Source organism: Mixophyes fleayi, unplaced genomic scaffold (assembly GCF_038048845.1).
Source record: "Mixophyes fleayi isolate aMixFle1 unplaced genomic scaffold, aMixFle1.hap1 Scaffold_1507, whole genome shotgun sequence".
Lineage (NCBI taxonomy): Eukaryota > Metazoa > Chordata > Amphibia > Anura > Limnodynastidae > Mixophyes > Mixophyes fleayi.
The window spans coordinates 15,033-34,229 of NW_027445956.1; the positions used below are offsets into that span (position 1 = coordinate 15,033).

Sequence of the window (19,197 nt, forward strand, 5' to 3'; positions counted from 1 at the left end):
TTTTATCTGGCAGCAGAACCTATAATCCATCAGAGGTGCTGCTACTGTCCTGCTCCTGAACTCTGCAACATGCCTGAAGGAGTTAATCTCCTTGTCTGATGCTAATTAGAACTGCACCTGTTGCACTGCTTTAAGTACCTGCCTCTAGCTGTGCTCTGAGCAGTTCATCCATTTGTTCTTGGCTGCTGCTAACCTGCTCCTGTGCTATTTGGTATACCTGCTGGACTGAACTTCTGTGTATGACCCCTGCACAGGGCCATCTTAACAACATTATGGGCCCCCGGGAAAAGCAGTGCACCGGGGCCCATATATATAGATATATATATAGATATAGATATTTAGATGTATACAGATACAGATATAGATCTAGATATATAGAGATTGATAGATGTACTTGCTCAGTGACCCATGTAGTTTTTCTTTTGTTGTTTTTTTTTCTTTTGCAGGATTATTTATTCTCATTAAGAGAAGTGCCTATGGGGCCCACTTGCTCGTGGGGGCCCCCGGGCAGCTGCCCACCGTGCCCAATGGAAAAGATGGCCCTGCCCCTGCCTTTACCTTGGACCTTGCCTGCTTGCCTGAGACCCCAAATCATTTGCCTGTACCTTGGACCACGCTGTTTTACCTGTTGCCCTGACCTTTTGGACAGACTTCTGGACCTCGCCTATTTGCTTGATATCTGCCTGGCTATTTGGATTTGTTTTTCTGGTCTCTATTTGATCCCTGGACTCTGTCTGCTTTCCTGGACATCCTTGTGCCTTCTGGACTGGGGTAAACTTATCATACTTGTTCCTGCCATTTTACTATACAGTCTCTTTTGGAACCTGTTATCCGTTTATTTCAGTTATCTTTGTTAATATATTAACCTGAATAAATGCACTTTGCCTTACACTTCTGTTGCACTTTGTGACTGCACTGGGATTCATAACATGATGAACTGCCATACAATCTGGGCCTGCTGATTGCACACCCTCTGACTTAGTCCTGAAATTCCTAGTGTTGTTGCATTGAACTATGTGTTTGGCTATTAGACATGTCTGTAAATCCACAATTACAAATGCTGCAAATGGACATTGTTCATCTCTGTTACCAAATCATACAACTATCCATTTTACTCCAAGAACTACTCAAAACTATTCCTGCTGCTGTGATAAGTAATTTCAACACTAATTCTGATTTTAAAGCAACAAACTCCTCTAATGAAAGCATTCAGACTGCAGAGAATTCTCCCAGAACTTTTTCTGACATTGGTGCTGCATCTATGATATTGCCAGCGGTCCCTACCATTAGGGATTCTAAACGACCAAGCTACCTGCATCCCCCTCTCACTGAGGAGGAACGATGGCGCAGAAGGATTGGTAAACTATGCCTCTACTGTGCCAGTGGCGAACATCTCTTACAAAGTTGTCCGCTCCGCAGACCACAACATCCTATGGAGCAGCCTTCAGTGTGCTCCTCTCCAGACCCTAGATTGTTCTGCACAGCACCTCCTGTTGCTTTACTTCAGCCTAATCTGCCAGTTCCAGTTGCCACCTGTCCTGCGGTGCCAGTTCCAGTTGCCACCTGTCCTGCGGTGCCAGTTCCAGTTGCCGTCTGTCCTGCGGTGCCAGTTCCAGTTGCCGCCTGTCCTGCGGTGTCAGTTCCAGCTACTGCCTATCCTGTGATGCCAGTTCCAGCTACCGCCGGCACTGGGTCTCCGGCCATTGCCTCCTGTTCCGAGGTGCCAGCCTCTGCCTTCAGTCCTGAGTCCGCTGTGTCCGGTCCTGAGTCCACTGTGTCCGGTCCTGAGTCTGCTCCCTCTACTCCCGAGTCTTCAGCCGCTGCCTCTACTCCCGGGTCTTTAGCCGCTGCCTCTACTCCCGGGTCTTCAGCCGCTGCCTCTACTCCCTGGGCTTCAGCCGCTGCCTCTACTCCTGAGTCTTCAGCTCCAGAGGGGGCGCTGCCCTTACAGTCTCCTCCAGAGAGGGCTCTGTCCCTCCAGCCCATTCCAGAGAGGACCCTGTCCCTACAGCCTGTTCCAGAGAGGGCCCTGTCCCTCCAGCCCGTTCCAGAGAGGGCCCTGTACCTCCAGTCCCCTATCGAGTTGCCTGTCCATGCGGTTCAGCCCGGGTTGCCTCTCCATGCGGTTCAGCCCGAGTTGCCTGTACATGCGGTCCAGCCCGAGTTGCTTGTCCATGCGGTCCAGCCCGAGTTGCCTGCCCATGCGTTTCAGCCCGAGTTGACTGTCCATGCGGTTCAGCCCGAGTTACCACTTGGTACTTTCTGCATTGAGGCATCTCACAGTGCTGTTTGCTCTGAGGCATCTCACAGTGCTGTCTGCTCTGAGGCATCTCATAGTGCTGTCTGCTCTGAGACATCTCACAGTGCAATCCAGTCAGAGTTCTGTGCCCAGTACGGGCTTCCCATCAAGTGTGCCTAACTTGCCATCCCAGTCGGGACTCCTGCTCTGCCGTTCCAGTTGAGGACTCTCCAGAGACTGCTGCACAAGCTGGGTACTCTCCAGAGACTGCTATTGAGCCTGAATGCCCAAAAGCCTTTTCCGAGTCATCAGATCCTCCTCCAGTCTTCTTTGATGGAGACATCAAACAGTTTGTTATGGTACTCAAACTTTCCATGAAACAGTTTCAAGATTGTCCGGTTTATTTTGTTGATCAATTTAACCAAGTGGGTTCAATTATTATGTGTTTTAGAGGGGAGCCACAAACCTGGGACTTCTCATTACTAAATTCAGATGACCCCATTATTCATAATACCATGGACTGTTAATACTGTTTGTCAGAAGTAGACTCCATCCACAGTCAAGTCATTTGATTACGATTTGTCTGTGCCCGTTCCAGCCTGTGCGTCAGTTCCTGCACTTGTCCATAAGACCTCTATGAATGTGTCTTCCATCAGACAGTCTAGGTCACCTAGGGAGAAGGTTAACAAGAATGGAAAAACCTTTGCTTTGCCACTTCAGTCACAACAAACACCAACCTTGGTGACTGGCTTTTTGGGCATATCATCATCGGGTGATAAAATAAAAGGTCCTATCCCGACTCTAGGCTGGGACTCAGACTCTGAAATTGAATTTGTGGAGGATACTAGAGAGTTAGTGGACAAACTTTACAATTCTTCTGCTTCTGAAGAATCGGGTCTTCTCTGTACTCCATTAGAGAAGAGCCCAATTGTGTCTCCAGGGAGATCTTATAAAAAGAAAAAGAAGAGGAGAAAAACCTGAAGGGAGCATGTATGGAGCGTCTGGAATCCGCTCCTTAAAGGGGGGGGGGGTATGTTATGACTGCCTTTGTTTTGTATCTGGCAGCAGTACCTATAATCCATCAGAGGTGCTGCTGCTGTCCTGCACCTGAACTCTGCAACATGCCTGAAGGAGTTAATCTCCTTGTCTGATGCTAATTAGAACTGCACCTTGTACACTGTTTTAAGTACCTGCCTCTAGCTGTGCTCTGAGCAGTTCATCCATTTGTTCCTGGCTGCTGCTAACCTGCTCTTGTGCTATTTGGTATATACCTGCTGGACTGAACTTCTGTGTATGACCCCTGCCTGTACCTTGGACCTTGCCTGCTTGCCTGAGACCCTGAATCATTTGCCTGTACCTTGGACCACACTGTTTTGCCTGTTGCCCTGACCTTTTGAAAAGACTTCTGGACCTCGCCTATTTGCTTGATCTCTGCCTGGCTATTTGGATTTGTTTGTCTGGTCTCTATTTGATCCCTGGACTCTGTCTGCTTTCCTGGACAGCCTTGTGCCTTCTGGACTGGGGTAAACTTATTATACTTGTTCCTGACATTTTACTATACAGTCTCTTTTGGAACCTGTTATCCGTGGATTTGAGTTATCTTTGTTAATATATTTACCTGAATAAAGACACTTAGCCTTACACTTCCGTTGCACTTTGTGAATGCACTGGGATTCATAACAATGGACAAGACTTCAGAATGTAGCGCCCCCACTGTGAGCGGCAACAGTTGTGGTTGGGAACAAATTTTACCACCTGGTAAAGGACCACCATCCAGACCACATACAGTGATGGGCGACTCGAGCTTAATGGCAGGAAATCCCAAAGTACAAGCGAAATCCAGATCCAGAAAATTCCCTGCAGCACCGCTGTCTAGGAAAGCAGAGACAGATGTGGATTGTGCACCAAAGGAAATTACTGCAGGAACCAAGAGTGCTTTATTGGAAGATATAATCTGCAGACCTAGACAAACCTCTTCCACCATCTCTAGGCCTGTTCTTTTCCCGGCTGGTCTGACTTGTTGGCACAGTTTTGGAGGAGATGACACCAGTTGCCACAATATAGACAACGGGCTAAGGTTCGTCTCTGGGTTTTCTCTTCCGAAGAAAGGCGATAAGCACTTAGCTGCATGGGCTCAGCAGCTTCAAAAGGTGCAGCAGGAGGAGTCTAAAAAGAGCATGAGGTGACGGTAGTATCCCTCTCAGCTTTTCTCTCTTTAAATCTACGGTCAATTTTAATGACCAATTGCATTAGACTCTCCAGTGTAGCAGGAATAGGATATTACAACAGGGAGTCTTTTATGTGTTCCGAGAGACCCAAACGGAACTGGCTCCGGAGTGCCAGATCATTCCACTCGTTATCTGTGGACCAGCGCCTGAACTCAGCACAATATTCCTCAGCAGAGCGGTGACCCCGTTTTAGTGCCCTGAGATGTGATTCAGCCGATGCAGCTCTGTCAGGCTCTTCATAAAGCAACCCCAGGGCATCAAATAATGCATCAACGGACTATAGTGGAGGGCATGTGGAAGCAAGGCTAAACGCCCAGGACTGAGGATCACCCTGGAGCAGGGAGATAATGATGCCAACTCTTTGCTGTTCAGAGCCAGAGAAGCGTGGTCTCAAGCGAAAGTAGAGTTTGCAGCTCTCCTTAAAATTGTGAAAAGAAGCCTTGTCACCGTAGACGCGGTCTTGTAGCTTCAATTTGGGCTCCATTGCAGGACCCGGAAGGCCTTGCTGGGCTTGCGAGGCTCTGGTGGCCTCTTCCTGGGCAGACAAATGCTGAACTAGGTTCTGGACCACCTGTGATATGGTCTGGATCTGGCCTGCAACAACTTGGGCTGGAGTGGGGTTCGTCCCGCTTTCATCCATGGAAGCGAACTCTTCCAGAACTTCACTGACCGGTTATAATGCTACGACTTGTCATCAACCTGTAGAACCAGGTAGAGAGTTCTTCACCTCTAGCAGCCGCCTTTCCAGTAGAGCTCGTTATGCTCACAGGTACTTGGTTGCCCCCAGGACTTATACTCGCGGTTGTACAGGCAAGGACTTATACTCGCGGTTGTACAGGTGTATGAACGTACTGTAGCGTAGAGTAACGGGGTGTAGAATCTAGCATGGTCAAAAGATAGGCCACGGTCTGGGTCCAGGAGCAGGTATTGTGGTCAAGGCCAGGCAAGATGTCAGGACTGGCAGCAGACAAGGATAATCCAGGAATGAAGCAAGGGTCAGGGCAACAGGCAAGAATCAAGTCCACAAGAACAAAGCCAAAGGTCATACACAGGAAGCCTAATAGAAATATTTGTTCAAGCACAGCACCAGGCTAATACACAGAAAATTGGAACTATAACCGACAGGGAGGCTAAGCCATCCATGCCTTATATACAGAGACTGATCAATGGCAAAACACAGAGGACAGCATGATAATCGGCCCCAGGAGCTGTTTAATTAATTAATTCAAGTACTAGCGCACGCGCCCGGCTGCCCCTAATGTTGGGACGCGGCGCTATCACTCACAACGTCCCCACTCTTGTCTAGGAAACGGACGGGGCGAACCAGTAAGTGACAACCCGGTCGCCGAGGAGACGGCCGGGACACTTCCTGCAGGCTCGGAGAATCGCGGTGGCATGAGGATCGAGAGAGGAGGAGAAAGTAGTGGGGTCAAGAGCATCTAGATTGCACCTAGGAAAGCTAGATTTGGGTGAGAGGGGAGGGCAGGAGAAGAATGTAAGGGGTGCTAAAAATGGTACAAAGCGTGCAGCACAATCCCCTATCCCACCCCCAGTTACTCACCTGATCCCGAGGGAATACTATGGAAAACCACCTCCCATGATCTGAGGCTCGCCTTGCTCCTCCTCCTCCTGCACGCCACCGGTACGACCCTTGCACGGGGAAACAAACTGGAGGCTCTACTACCCTTCGACGAAAGGGCAATGTCCGAGGTGACGGCTGCGAGTCAGAGACACTGACTCTACCCCGGCTGCCGACACCTTATTTTGCTCTAGTCTAATACTTCGGCGCCGAGAGTACGAGGGCCTAGGAACAATCCCGCCCAAGTACTCCACCCACCAAAAGGTGGGAGCCCGTTCTGAAAAAGGGGACTTAGTGTTTTACTCACCTGATCACTCATCTCCTTAGCTCCTGACTCCTTGCGTCCTAACGTCACCTGTAATGACACTACCCAGCCTCCCACCAACTCCAACTGTGAGGCTATGGTGGGGCACTCTTACACTGTTACCAGCGGATCCACCAGGGACCTAACCACAAACCAACTAAGGGTCAGGGAGAGACTACGTTTGTCAGAATCACTAGGTGGAATTGATGATACCTGCCAGCAGTTGGCGCTACTGAGTACTTAGGCGCAGAGTCTAACACGCCCATGGTTTTCACCAGGAACCACCGCAAGAAGGTATGGACTTCGCTGCAAGGGACATGCAAGTCGCGGCCCTCAGTATCAGTCAGCTGGCGAGGTAACAATTGACAAAAAAGGAGAAAAATAAAAGTGTGTCTTAGAATAGAGGCACTCTAATGGCCAGAATTTTTTTAAATATATAACTTTATTAATTTGCATTCAAAAGTATATTATTTATTTATTATATGGAGAGTGTTTTCTCGTAGGCCTGTAGCGAAATATTAAAATAGAATGTGAATTGTATTTACCAGGTTAATATGTACTGTTAAGAAGGTAGAAACAGGAAAAAATACCTTGCTGCGCTGCTACTCTGAAGTATAGCTGATACTTCTAAATGTACTAAAGAGAACAAATTGGATTAACTGGGATGTCTGCCACCTTTGGTCATTGGCGGCATGACGTCCTATAAGTGATATATTATATTGTACCAATAGTCACTATATATGGTATGAACGTATTATACGGGACCCTTGAAATATAGTGAAATATAGAACTCAGTTATCCATTTCTAGTTATACTTTACAGGTCCACTTTTTTTAAAGTCTGTTTGGTAAGAAGTATTTTTGTATTTCAGAACAAGTGATATTTATTCAGAGCTAATGTTGCTCAATTACTGCAGCAAAAGAAGTTGCTTATTTATAAAGTTTCAGTGGGAATTGTTAATCCAATCCACATCAAACCATTACTATTGAGTAAAAGTTTTTCCCCCCAAATGTCTATTTCTAGAGTATTTGTATAGCTCAATTATTGTCATTGGTACATGTATATAATACTCAAAACTTCATTCACTCCACGTTTTAGGGACTGATTTTCTATCTAGTATATATTTACTTGTTCCTTAGTATAGATATCATTCATACAGAGCTACTTTTTTGGAATTCTCATTCACACATTACTTCAATGAAAAAGCGCTATATCTAATGAGCATCACTTCATAGCTACTTAGTAGTTGGTTGTCTCTCTAGATAATCTTAAATGCTTTCACAATCTAAATCTATCATGAGTAGCATACGCAGCGTCCGTTGACGCGCGTTTCGCTAAGAGGCTTTTTCGAGGCAAGCCGGGATGTGTGTTAATTGGCTTTATAAATGGGAAAATCCTCCCATAATTGCTGACGTCACTCAGCGACATTGATAGCAACCGTCCGGTCATGGGACTGCATCAGCCAATAATCTGATTTGCTGACGTCGCCTAACGATGTTGATGGCAACCGTCCGGTCATGTGACTGTATAAGCGAATTGTCTGATTTACTAGCGTCACTTAGTAATGTTAGTGGCGACCATCCAGTCATATGATTATTCCAGCCAATTAGTTGATTTAATTTCAGGTGAGGTATTTATCTGTATTGCAGTCATAAGAATGCTCTCTGTATTGTATGGTGGTCATAGGAATGCTCTCTGTATAGTATGGTGGTCATAGAAATGCTCTCTGTATAGTATGGCGGTCATAGGAATGCTCTCTGTATAGTATGGTGGTTATAGGAATGCTCTCTGTATAGTATGGGGTCATAGGAATGCTCTCTGTATTGTATGGTGATCAAACTAATGCTCTCTGTATTGTATGGAGGTCACAGGAATGCTCTCTGTAAGGTATGGCGGACACTAGGAGGCTCTTTATATTGTATGTGTGTGTATATATGTGTATGTATGTATATATATATATATATATATATATATATATATATATATAATTCATTTCGGGTGGTGGTGATAAGGGGGCCACTGTGATAAAGATGGCTCCATGGCACGGTGTGATAAAGGAGAAACTGTGATGGAGGGCACAGTGTGATGATTGGGCAGTGTGATACAGATGGTACCGTTACATTTATGTTTTAATTTGTTTCAGTGAGTTTTATTTCAATAACCAATTAATTTTTATACAGCTAGCATGTGATATCTGCATTTAAAGTACTTTGATTCTATGGAGGCTTATTACATAAAGATCCTTACAAAGCCAGACCGAGAAGAATGGGGAGGGAGGGGGCTTCAGTGCGGTCTAGAACTTGTAAAGCGCTAGCCACGCCCCCCACATAAGGTTGATCACGCCCACTCGACGACTGGCACTCCCACTTAGATGGGGGGCGCCGGTTCCCTGTCTCGTCCAGGGCACTAAAATGGCTAGTTATGGTAATGTCAATACTCCATCTCCTGGAGGGTCATCCGGTCTGGTGGAATGGGTTAAAGTATATGCCCCCATGGGAGAGAGCAGTGGGGGAAGCTGTGTCGGAAAAAGAGAGCCAAGTTTCAGTGATGGCTAGAAGGTAGAGGGGCCTATTTATCAAAGCTATCCGTCTTTTAATTTAGCGGTAAATCCTCGAAAACAACAGTTTTCGAGGATTATCGGCTAAATTACTATGTATTATTCTAGCATCGCTGCAGATATCTCAGATATCTGCTGCTTTGCATCTCTCATCGTTTTACTGAGCACTCCCCATAACAGTGCATGGGAAGTGCTCAGTAACTCTATGCAACAGTGACCGAAACTTAGCTTTCAACCATGTTAATATACGCCATCTGAAGCTGGCGAACATTAACATGATTGAAAACTTTCACTGAAAACAGCTCTGCTCAGAAGAGCAGAGCTGCACAGCGCATGTGTGAAGGGATCACATGATCCCTCCATGTCACTTTCCGCATGTTCTTCATTCAGGGATTTCTGTGCGCATGCCCGAGGTCACCGGTCGAAGCATGCGCAAAGGGATTGAAAGAGGGGTGAGCAGTGTGGAGAAGTGCCCCGGCGACAAGGCGGCCGAGAGGGAGGCGCAGGACAAAGCTACTCACCAGTCCAGCGGTGAGTATTCATTCCTCCCTGGAAAGGTCCCGGTGGCAGCGGGCAAATGAGCCAATCCCGGCTTACTTCCCGCTGCTGGCCAATCAGCGGCCGGGTCGGCGAACCAATCCTGGCTCGCCTCCGGCCATTCAAACTACTGGTGCCACCGCTAGCCAATCAGGGCTCGCGGCAACGGCTGATATCGTCAGTGTGCCCGCGGCTTTTTCTGTCGCCGGGCGCTAACGCGAGGGCTGTGCGGCGGCGGAGGGGAAGTAGGAGGACGTCGCGTCCAGACGTCCAGCAGCGGCGCGTCCAGACGTCCAGCAGCGGCGGAAGCGTTAGGGAGCCCTTGTAAGGGCTGTGAGCTACCCTGATGCCCGAAGACTTCAAGCAAGACGCCGGAGCAGAGATCGTCGGTGGGGAGCCCTTGTAAGGGCTAAGAGCGCCCCCGCAAAGCAGCCTTTGACAGCGCCAAACAGGAGAAGAGGCGCCGGCGGTTGGAGAGCCTGGAAGACCCGAAGAAGGCGGGTCAAGCTGAGTTTCCTGCGCGGAACAAGTGAGTACCAATTACTCTTTTAGCAGGACGCTAGGACCTGACGTAGAGTACGGAACACTCGGTTCCTAAGTAGGTACTAAGAAGAGTTCTGGAGCGGTTTATAGAACCCCATCCATCCGTCCGGAAGGGCACCCAAGTTCAGGACAAGACGGGCTTAACGGCCGCGGGCGCAGGCCTGTGGGGCACAGCGTCTCAGGACGTGAGAGTGGTCGGTCTAAGGTAACGTCCGGTGTGGTGAGTTCCATAGCGGTCCCTCTGGATCGGGTAAGTAACAGAGGTGTTGGGAAGGGCTGTCATTGTGCTGTCTCTCTTGTCTTACAGGTGCTGATCGGAAGACAAGGTAAGTGGAAGGAACCAAAGGGGGCACCAACGGAGAGTTAATAAATTTGAGAAACTTTTGAATCCGCATCTATGGGATGGGGATTGAAAAGTTTATACTGAAAAAGCGTAGGGTAATAATAGACCCCTAAGAGAGATGGAGATGAAGAGGTTGCGGACAGAGGGCAGTTTATTGCACATGACACTGCAGTTCCAGAGGGCACAGGAGAAAGCGAGGGAGGGAAGTGGGGAGATATGGATGAGATTGGCAGGGTTACTTGAGCGGGGAGGTGGGTTGTGATTAGGGTAGGACGGGGGGAGCTGGGGGTGAGGATGGGTATAGGACTTGAGCAAGGAGACATGGGGCGCATTTATCAATCATCGGCAAAAGTGAGAAATAGTTATCAATCCTTATCGCATGGATAAGGATTGAACTATTTCTCAAATTTATGAACAACAGATCATAGGAACAGCTGTTTCGAAAAACTGCTGTTTCTGTGATTACAAAAAAATCATACTTACCCCCCCTCTTCGGAAGCGCTGTCTCCGGATCTACTCCTCGTTCTCTTCATCCTTCAATTGCGCATGTGCATTTCGAAGAACTGCACATGCGCACAGAGATCCCTGCTCTGTCTCTGCAACTATCGTTGCAGAGATAGAGCTGTAAGTGACAGGGAGGGATCCTGTGATCCCTCCACACATGCGCTGCCCAGCTCTGCTCTTCGGAGCAGAGATGACAGCATTGGATTTTTTCGGAACTTGTTAGATTTGAGCTGGGAGCAGTCACCATACTGTTGAATGTCAACTACTCCTAAAAACGAAGATGAGTGCAAAGCAGCAGATATCCACGATATCTGCTGCAATGCACCTTTCATAAATTTGCGGAGGACACCCAGGAAGCTTAATTTGCCGGTAAGAGCACTATCATGCTTTCTTAAATATACCCCATGGTGAGAGACAGAGGGTAGATAAAGGAGAGGGAATGGAAGGACTGCATGGAGTGGAGGAGGGGTATATGAGAAGGGGAGGGGAGCATGAGGGAACAAAGAGTTGTGCGTGTTTATGATGACCACAGTTTAGCTTAAAAAGGAACAAAAAGATTGTAACTGTGCTCTAACACTGCCCACAAATTATGTTACATGTGAAAACTTAAGTTGTGTTATTTTATGTGTCTCTGGATAAAAGGTAATCTGTCTGCTCTATATTGCTTGGCATCTGTGAGGATACCAGGGTAACGCATAGCCCATGTTTGTTGCCAGCTTACTGACTGGCCCAAAAGCAACCTTATTTGCCAAGCTATCACCTGCCTCAGAAAGGGAAACCTTTTGTCCTATGATATAACCCTGAGAGACCATATTCTAATGGCACGGTGACATACATGGTTATACTATACACGTGGAGCATTTTGGAGAAGTGTGACTGGCATATTTCAGAGAACAGGGGGACTCCAACGGGTACTGGACCTTTATTGATGCTGCTGGGTACTTGTGTGATGGATTGATATCGGCTTAGTTTTAAGAGAATACCAATAAAAATAAGAAAAAACTAAAATGTGAAGAAAGTGTTGACTGCAATTTCTGGCTGTTCGGTGGCAACAAATGATCGGCGGATCCCAATAACTGGTGGTGAGCATGGGGTTAATGGTGGCTGTTTTTCCCACACAGTAAATATAACATCTGTTTGAACGCTGCGTGGAAACAAAGTAATGCTTTCCCGCTCAAATTCATTCCCGAGTTGCTAATAAGACTTAGTATACCGTTGATCTGGGAAGTACGTTACTACTGGCGGGTTAATTTGAAATAGTCCACAGTTTATTTTAAGCCAATCAAAGGAGGGGGGAATGCTTAACTCATCCAATCATCGTGCAGCGCTATGTATAAATAGGATTGTTAAGCTGCCGTCTTTAATATTCATTATAATTTTGAATAATGGCTAGAACTAAGCAAACCGCTCGCAAGTCCACCGGCGGGAAAGCTCCCCGCAAGCAGCTGGCGACCAAAGCTGCCAGGAAAAGCGCCCCAGCTACTGGCGGCGTGAAGAAGCCTCACCGCTACCGTCCCGGCACTGTTGCTCTGCGAGAGATCCGCCGCTACCAGAAGTCCACCGAGCTGCTGATCCGCAAGTTGCCCTTCCAGCGCTTAGTACGTGAGATCGCCCAGGACTTCAAGACCGACCTGCGCTTCCAGAGCTCAGCAGTCATGGCTCTGCAAGAGGCCAGCGAGGCTTATCTGGTGGGGCTCTTCGAGGACACCAACCTGTGCGCCATCCACGCCAAGAGAGTGACCATCATGCCCAAAGACATCCAGCTGGCCCGCAGGATCCGAGGGGAGAGAGCATAGATACTCGTCCCTCCTACGTACACAGCACAAAGGCTCTTTTCAGAGCCACCAAATGCGCATTCGAACGAGCTGTATCCTCCCATCTACCCAGCTTTCCGACATTATATGACCTGGGAGGGGCGGGTGCTTTATACATGTTGAGATCTAAAACCTGTTTTAAAAGTTATCCCGTTTTTTTAAGTGTTACTGTAACGTCCCTAAAATTCATTTTAACAACAGTTCTCCCTTCGGTGCAGGACGAAACATTGCCTGGGTCTATACTGATTCCTAGAGTAACTAAAGTACGTCTGGGTTACCCAATGGGCGAGAGCGGATTCATTCTACAAGCCGTTAAATAGATACTGCAAGACAGACAAAATATTAAATTGAAGTCGGCTTATTTAGAACGTTGGCTGGTAGAATTGTATGTATTGTAATAAACATTCGTACAGGGGATGGTGGTGGTACAGTATAGGAAAACCTGTTATCCATGACTTACAGGGAATGTGAATACAGCCCGATCAGAGAGAAGGTGGGTGGCTCTGAAAAGAGCCTTTGTGGTCTCAGGATATCACGGGTGAATTATTTGGCGCTGGTGTATTTGGTGACGGCCTTGGTGCCCTCGGACACGGCGTGCTTGGCCAGCTCTCCGGGCAGCAGCAGACGTACGGCGGTCTGGATCTCCCTGGAGGTGATGGTGGAGCGCTTGTTGTAGTGAGCCAGGCGGGAAGCTTCTCCAGCAATGCGCTCAAAGATGTCGTTGACGAAGGAGTTCATGATGCCCATGGCCTTAGAGGAGATGCCGGTGTCGGGGTGGACCTGCTTCAGCACCTTGTAGACATAAATAGCATAACTCTCCTTCCTGCTCTTTCTCCGCTTCTTGCCATCTTTCTTCTGGGTCTTGGTGACGGCTTTCTTTGAGCCCTTTTTGGCTGCTGGGGCAGACTTGGCTGGTTCAGGCATTATAGCGACAAAACGATCCCAATCACAATGTGCAGAAACTGTTCCTGATACCTCCCACAGCCGCTCTATTTATAGGCAGCCCATGTAAATGAGACCCACAGTCTGCTCTGTGCACTACTGGATGTTGTGCGATGTCAAATCCCACCCGCTGCTGCGGATTGGTGTTTGTTTGAACTTGAGCGGCACTAGCTAATTTGATAGCGGACCAATGAGAGAAGGGTGTCTGTCCCTACAGCGTATAAATATACGGAGGCGGGACAGATAGCCTTATTGTTGTAGATTGACTTACACATAAGTTGAAATGTCTGGAAGAGGCAAACAGGGCGGTAAGACCCGTGCTAAGGCCAAGACTCGCTCATCTCGAGCCGGTCTCCAATTCCCGGTCGGTCGCGTTCACCGTCTGCTGAGGAAGGGGAACTATGCGGAGCGTGTGGGAGCTGGCGCCCCGGTGTATCTGGCAGCGGTGCTGGAGTACCTGACTGCTGAGATTCTGGAGCTGGCTGGGAATGCCGCCCGTGATAACAAGAAGACCCGCATCATCCCCCGTCACCTACAGCTGGCTGTGCGCAACGATGAAGAGCTCAACAAGCTACTCGGTGGGGTGACTATCGCCCAAGGAGGAGTCCTGCCCAACATCCAGGCCGTCCTACTGCCCAAGAAAACCGAGAGCCATAAACCAACCAAGAGCAAGTAATTTCCTGCTGGATAATTGTCCCCACAACACAAAGGCTCTTTTCAGAGCCACCCACCCCGTCCCTAAAGAGCTGATCCACGACTATAACATCCCGCTTTAGCTGTGTGTTAACTCGAGTTAGACGAGGTTACATTGTAATGCTCGTTAGATAACGGACACAGTTGAACTAAACTCCCCCATCCAGATTGGCGGTGTCGTCTATTAAACAAAAGTGAACCATATATGGCACTGTCACGGTGCACTGACGTTACGTTTAAACAAGCTGCAGACACTTTATAATAAGACGGCAGGAGTCAGTATATACGGCTATAATCTCTTTTCTCGCACCACCGCCGGAAAGAAACAGCTACTCTAGAGCTCAGCTTCATAGCGCACACATCCACCCCCATAGAGTAACAGAAAAGTGTGTGTGGAGGGGGATATATACTATATAGCTCTGTCGAGACCGAGTGGGTGGCTCTGAAAAGAGCCTTTGTGTGATTGACAGGAGTGCGGCTCCAAGTTACTTCTTCTTAGGAGCAGCCTTCTTCGGCTTAGCTGCCTTTTTAGCCGGGCTCTTGGCTACTTTGGGCTTAGCTGCCTTTTTAGCCGGACTCTTAGCCACTTTGGGCTTAGCTGCCTTTTTAGCCGGGCTCTTGGCCGCCTTCTTGGGTTTCACAGCAGGTTTCGGCTTCTTAGGGCTTTTTACTGCTTTCTTGGCTGCTGCCGGTTTCTTGGCCTTTTTCGGGCTCTTGGCTGCGCTGGGAGACTTCTTCGGGGACTTGGGCACTTTCTTGGCTGCCGCTTTCTTGGGTTTAACCACCGCCACCTTCTTCTTAGCTGCCTTATCCTTGCTCTCCAGCTGCTTCTTGTTCAGCTTGAAGGAACCGGAGGCGCCGCTGCCTTTCACCTGGATCAGGGTCTCTTTCGTCACCAAGCTCTTGAGCGCCACTTTCAGGCGGCTGTTATTCTTCTCCACATCGTAACCTCCAGCAGCGAGGGTCTTCTTCAGGGCGGCCAGGGAAACACCGCTGCGCTCCTTGGATGCGGACACGCATTTAACAATCTGCTCAGACACGCTTGGACCGGACGTTTTGTTGCCCTTCTTGGAGCTTCCTGCAGCTGCTTTCTTCGGCTGACGCTTTCCCTTGACGGGGGCCTCTGCTGGAGCAGCGGGCGCTGCGGCGGGAGCTGTCTCTGACATTTTCCGTGCACCAAATAGAAACAAAACTTTTACATGCAGATAATCATCAACTGAGTTGTTATATAGAGCCCAGGAATGCGAAGCCATTGGCTGTGGTGAAGAGCCAATCATGTGCGCAGATTCCGGGGGTATTGTTACCACGCCCATTATCCTCATGGACGCCGTTCTAGAATGTCGGCTCCCGCTTTGTGTTTCTATGGCTGAAAGAAATGAGTTTAATATGAAGTGTAATAATACCGGCTCGTTGTCCTTTATTTCATCAGCACATTGTGACGCCCTTTCGTCGTGTGTAGACTTTTTATATTGAGGAACCCCGGGCAAATACACTGAAAATACACCCAACACCCCCATCTCCCTAAATCTCCTCTCTGTATCTTAACTTATGATCAAATACGTGGATGCGCCCAAAGAAAGCTCCCGGATCCCCCAGTGACTGAGCAGAGTAAACCTTCCTACTTCTCCTTTTATGTCATGTTTCACTTCTCACGTCTTATTTCTACCTTTTTAAACCTTCAGACTCCTGTGAGACTGTCACGTTACACAGATGTTCCATACTGACAGGCATACAGTCATGCACCACAATCGTCAGCTCTGAATATGTCCAGTAATCACTATTCCCGATTTAACATTTGCGACAGTCTCCTACCAGACAACACTGAAAGGATGGTCACACGGCAGTTTGAACACGGAGCATGCAGAATGCAGCCACCGCCGCTGAATAAATGGTCACAGACTGGTACAGAAAGTGAGTGAAAGTGCAAGCAGCGCTTTATTCCCAGCCTGAGAGCTCAGAAAACAGAAACATATACTGAGTTAACCGAACACATCTACGTTCTGCGTTCTAACAACAAAAGGTCGCCCTGATTGACATTACAGGACCAAAATATAATTGTACTACAACGGCCTGAAAACTGGCAGTGTTGGTATGACTCAGGAACCTGTTGCTTGGTGCTCCTCCCCTATTTCCCTCAAGTTCCCAATCAGGTCCGCCTCTCCTGTATAAAAGGACAGCTTGTCTAGCGTGTAACTTAGTTCGTTTGTTGTAGACGGAAAGAAGATTACCTTTGAACATGTCTGGCAGAGGGAAAGGCGGTAAAGGACTCGGAAAAGGAGGCGCCAAGAGGCACAGGAAAGTCTTGCGGGATAATATCCAGGGTATCACAAAGCCCGCGATCCGCCGCCTGGCTCGTAGAGGAGGTGTAAAGCGTATTTCTGGCCTCATTTATGAAGAGACCCGTGGGGTGCTGAAGGTTTTCCTGGAGAACGTCATCCGGGACGCCGTCACCTACACTGAGCACGCCAAGCGGAAGACTGTCACCGCTATGGATGTGGTCTATGCTCTGAAGAGACAGGGCCGTACTCTGTATGGATTCGGAGGCTGAGCACTGACTCCTCTCGTCTAATTTCATTACACACACAAAGGTCCTTTTCAGGGCCGCCCATCTCTTCCATTAGAGAGCTGTAATATTGCCCTAGTACTCGGTAGAATGTGTGGAATTCTCCCCACTATATATCGGTGATCTGTTTAACTTTTGTATCCTCGAGGATACACGATTAGCTATTTGAAACATATGCAAAGGTGATCGCTGCGTGTCAGTGTTGCCTTAGAAAAGTTTGTTAATAAGAGACTATCGCGTCCTGCTGGTAACAATGCACGATTGTAAAGCATACCAGATTATATAATAATTACATCTTGCACAGATACCTTTGCTGAGTAAATGTGACCAGTGGTATTGCAGTCTGTGTAAAACATTAAACGGTGCAACTCACGATTTGAACAATATATTATCTTTCCAGAAAACTCTAAATATGTGTCCCTATAATTGATATCTTGGTGCAGACTTTATAATATATGTGAGGTCTGGTAAGAGCAGGGAGATGGCATGAATGAAAGTAAAGTTTAAGTCAGCCTGGCTCATTCCCTCTTACATTTCAAAGGACAGCAGAAAGCATTCACCACAGAACTGGGTATTTGTTTTAATCATACATACAATAGTTTTAATTCATAGCATGGGACAATGTAGCACTGTGAAAATGGAGATGTGATTGCCACTGTTCATGCAGCGGTTATGATACATAGTAAATATAATATGTGATTTGACACTGTATATTAAATCTGTTCTTTGTTTCAGTCTGTACACTTCCCTGCATTCTAAGAGAGACTGTTACAATGTGCCTCAATACAGATGTTAGTCCTGTTTTTGTATTGTGACATATTAGCTGTATAACTGACATATTAGCTGTATAACATTGTTCTCTCTTTATTAGGAGCGAAGATTAGGGGGAGAAATTATATTCATAAATAATGGACACATGTTTGTTAAGTATTAATATCAATTATAGGAAGTATATTTAGGAAGGATTAGATTTTTCTTATGTGGATTATAGGAAACATGCATGCGCTCTCGGATCACATGGTCCCTTTGTGTGTGATTGGCAGCCCCCCTCTCTGATCTGGATCCCTGGTGTCTTGTTATGTGTTAAGAGTTACTTCAATGACAGGACATTGTTTACAGTGAAAGCTTTTGTCTCCTATAGCGGTTCATTGCAGCTTTAAAGTTATGTCATAGATGAGGTTGCTTTGCATTCCACTACATGTCACATAGTAGTACAGGCAACTTTATCCCTGATATCACATTTCATATATTTGGCTCATAATCTCGACAGCCAGCAAACCAGTCAGACAGCCAGCCACAGGGTTAACCAGGAGATAGGCATCGAGAAGCCCCGTCTGCCAATGGGTTACTTGCAATTGGGGATTTGGGGTTGGGGAAGTCACCCAACGAATGTCAGACAACAACTCTGCTACCACTATTTTGCACATATGCGTGGCCCAATTTCTCCCCTGTTGCCTCATACTTTGCTACATGACAGTGTCAACCTCCACTCTAGCTGAGTGACCGCACTAATGAGTTCCAATGGGACATCCAGGAACTGTGTACTGCTGTCTACCCCACCACCAGAACCAGGTGAGATCCTTACGGGACAGATCAGTGGCTTAGGCCAGAGTCTTTGGACCTGGAGGAGGAAGATGTGCTTGGGATAAGTCGAGACACTGAGTAACAAGGGTTAAATGTGTGCAAGAAGTGGCATAGTTTTATAACAACTGCGTTCAATACACCACTGGGTACACACCGTAAATTTTAGTGTTCAACTGCCAGGGAAGGGAGATGCAAGACCTATCACTCACTCACATCCCCTGATAATGAAGAAAATGGAACCAACCAGCTGTGTCTAGCAGCAGTAACCACCAGTTGGGGGTAGCTCACAATGTGGTTAGCAAACGGTTGCACCAAGGTCTGTCGCTAGCAACGTCAGGAGCATGACGCTTGGGACAGAGGGTGCAGGTATGCATGAAGAGGCTGAGCTACAAGTTGAGTGATCGCTGACAGGTAACACCGTACGTAGTCTGAAGGCACATGTATCCAGATGGCCGGTGCATGATATAGTGCCCGAACATGGAGATGGACGGGTGACAGTACAGCACAGGAATATGCTGCGACCCTGTTTATTTTCAGAATCACACTTGGTGGTACCAATTGCGGAAGAACAAGTTGACCCACTGGTGGTGATGGAGGACTTCTGGTTCATGTTCCCACACATTGAGGATGTAGCAAATCCCCCACCTGCCAAAGATACGGTCATCCAGACCCCTCTTCCAGTCCTAGTAGGAGACAGCCCCACAGGGCCTTGCCCGCTATCCTGCCTCCCATAAGGCCCCTGAGGACAATCTTGGGTAGCCCCAGCA

General features: G+C 47.7%; 5 protein-coding genes across 7 annotated transcripts; 3 read left to right on the forward strand and 2 right to left on the reverse strand.

Moving 5' to 3' along the window:
• The first annotated feature begins 12,217 nt into the window (after positions 1-12,217).
• On the forward strand, positions 12,218-12,682 carry LOC142114802 (histone H3). The gene has a single exon (XM_075194091.1). It carries the CDS (start codon positions 12,220-12,222, stop codon positions 12,628-12,630), a length of 411 nt encoding a protein of 136 aa, XP_075050192.1. The 5' UTR covers positions 12,218-12,219; the 3' UTR covers positions 12,631-12,682.
• Positions 12,683-13,144: 462 nt separating this feature from the next.
• Positions 13,145-13,597, reverse strand: LOC142114803 (histone H2B 1.1). Its single transcript, XM_075194092.1, has one exon. It carries the CDS (start codon positions 13,570-13,572, stop codon positions 13,192-13,194), a length of 381 nt encoding a protein of 126 aa, XP_075050193.1. The 5' UTR covers positions 13,573-13,597; the 3' UTR covers positions 13,145-13,191.
• A 199-nt stretch (positions 13,598-13,796) lies between these two features.
• Positions 13,797-14,318, forward strand: LOC142114787 (histone H2A type 1-like). Its single transcript, XM_075194067.1, has one exon. It carries the CDS (start codon positions 13,874-13,876, stop codon positions 14,264-14,266), a length of 393 nt encoding a protein of 130 aa, XP_075050168.1. The 5' UTR covers positions 13,797-13,873; the 3' UTR covers positions 14,267-14,318.
• A 398-nt stretch (positions 14,319-14,716) lies between these two features.
• On the reverse strand, positions 14,717-15,449 carry LOC142114795 (histone H1-like). Of its 3 annotated transcripts, none has more exons than XM_075194078.1 (2): positions 14,871-15,449; positions 14,717-14,807 (listed from the first exon to the last, which is right to left on the reverse strand). In XM_075194078.1, the coding sequence occupies exons 1-2, from the start codon at positions 15,447-15,449 to the stop codon at positions 14,769-14,771; spliced, it is 618 nt and encodes a 205-aa protein (XP_075050179.1). In that variant the 3' UTR covers positions 14,717-14,768. The 3 variants fall into 3 exon arrangements, with proteins under 3 accessions (XP_075050179.1, XP_075050178.1, XP_075050177.1); XM_075194077.1 differs by having other exon boundaries at positions 14,717-14,822; XM_075194076.1 differs by having other exon boundaries at positions 14,717-15,449.
• A 996-nt stretch (positions 15,450-16,445) lies between these two features.
• LOC142114785 (histone H4) lies at positions 16,446-16,928 on the forward strand. Its single transcript, XM_075194065.1, has one exon. It carries the CDS (start codon positions 16,520-16,522, stop codon positions 16,829-16,831), a length of 312 nt encoding a protein of 103 aa, XP_075050166.1. The 5' UTR covers positions 16,446-16,519; the 3' UTR covers positions 16,832-16,928.
• The last annotated feature ends 2,269 nt before the right edge of the window (positions 16,929-19,197 follow it).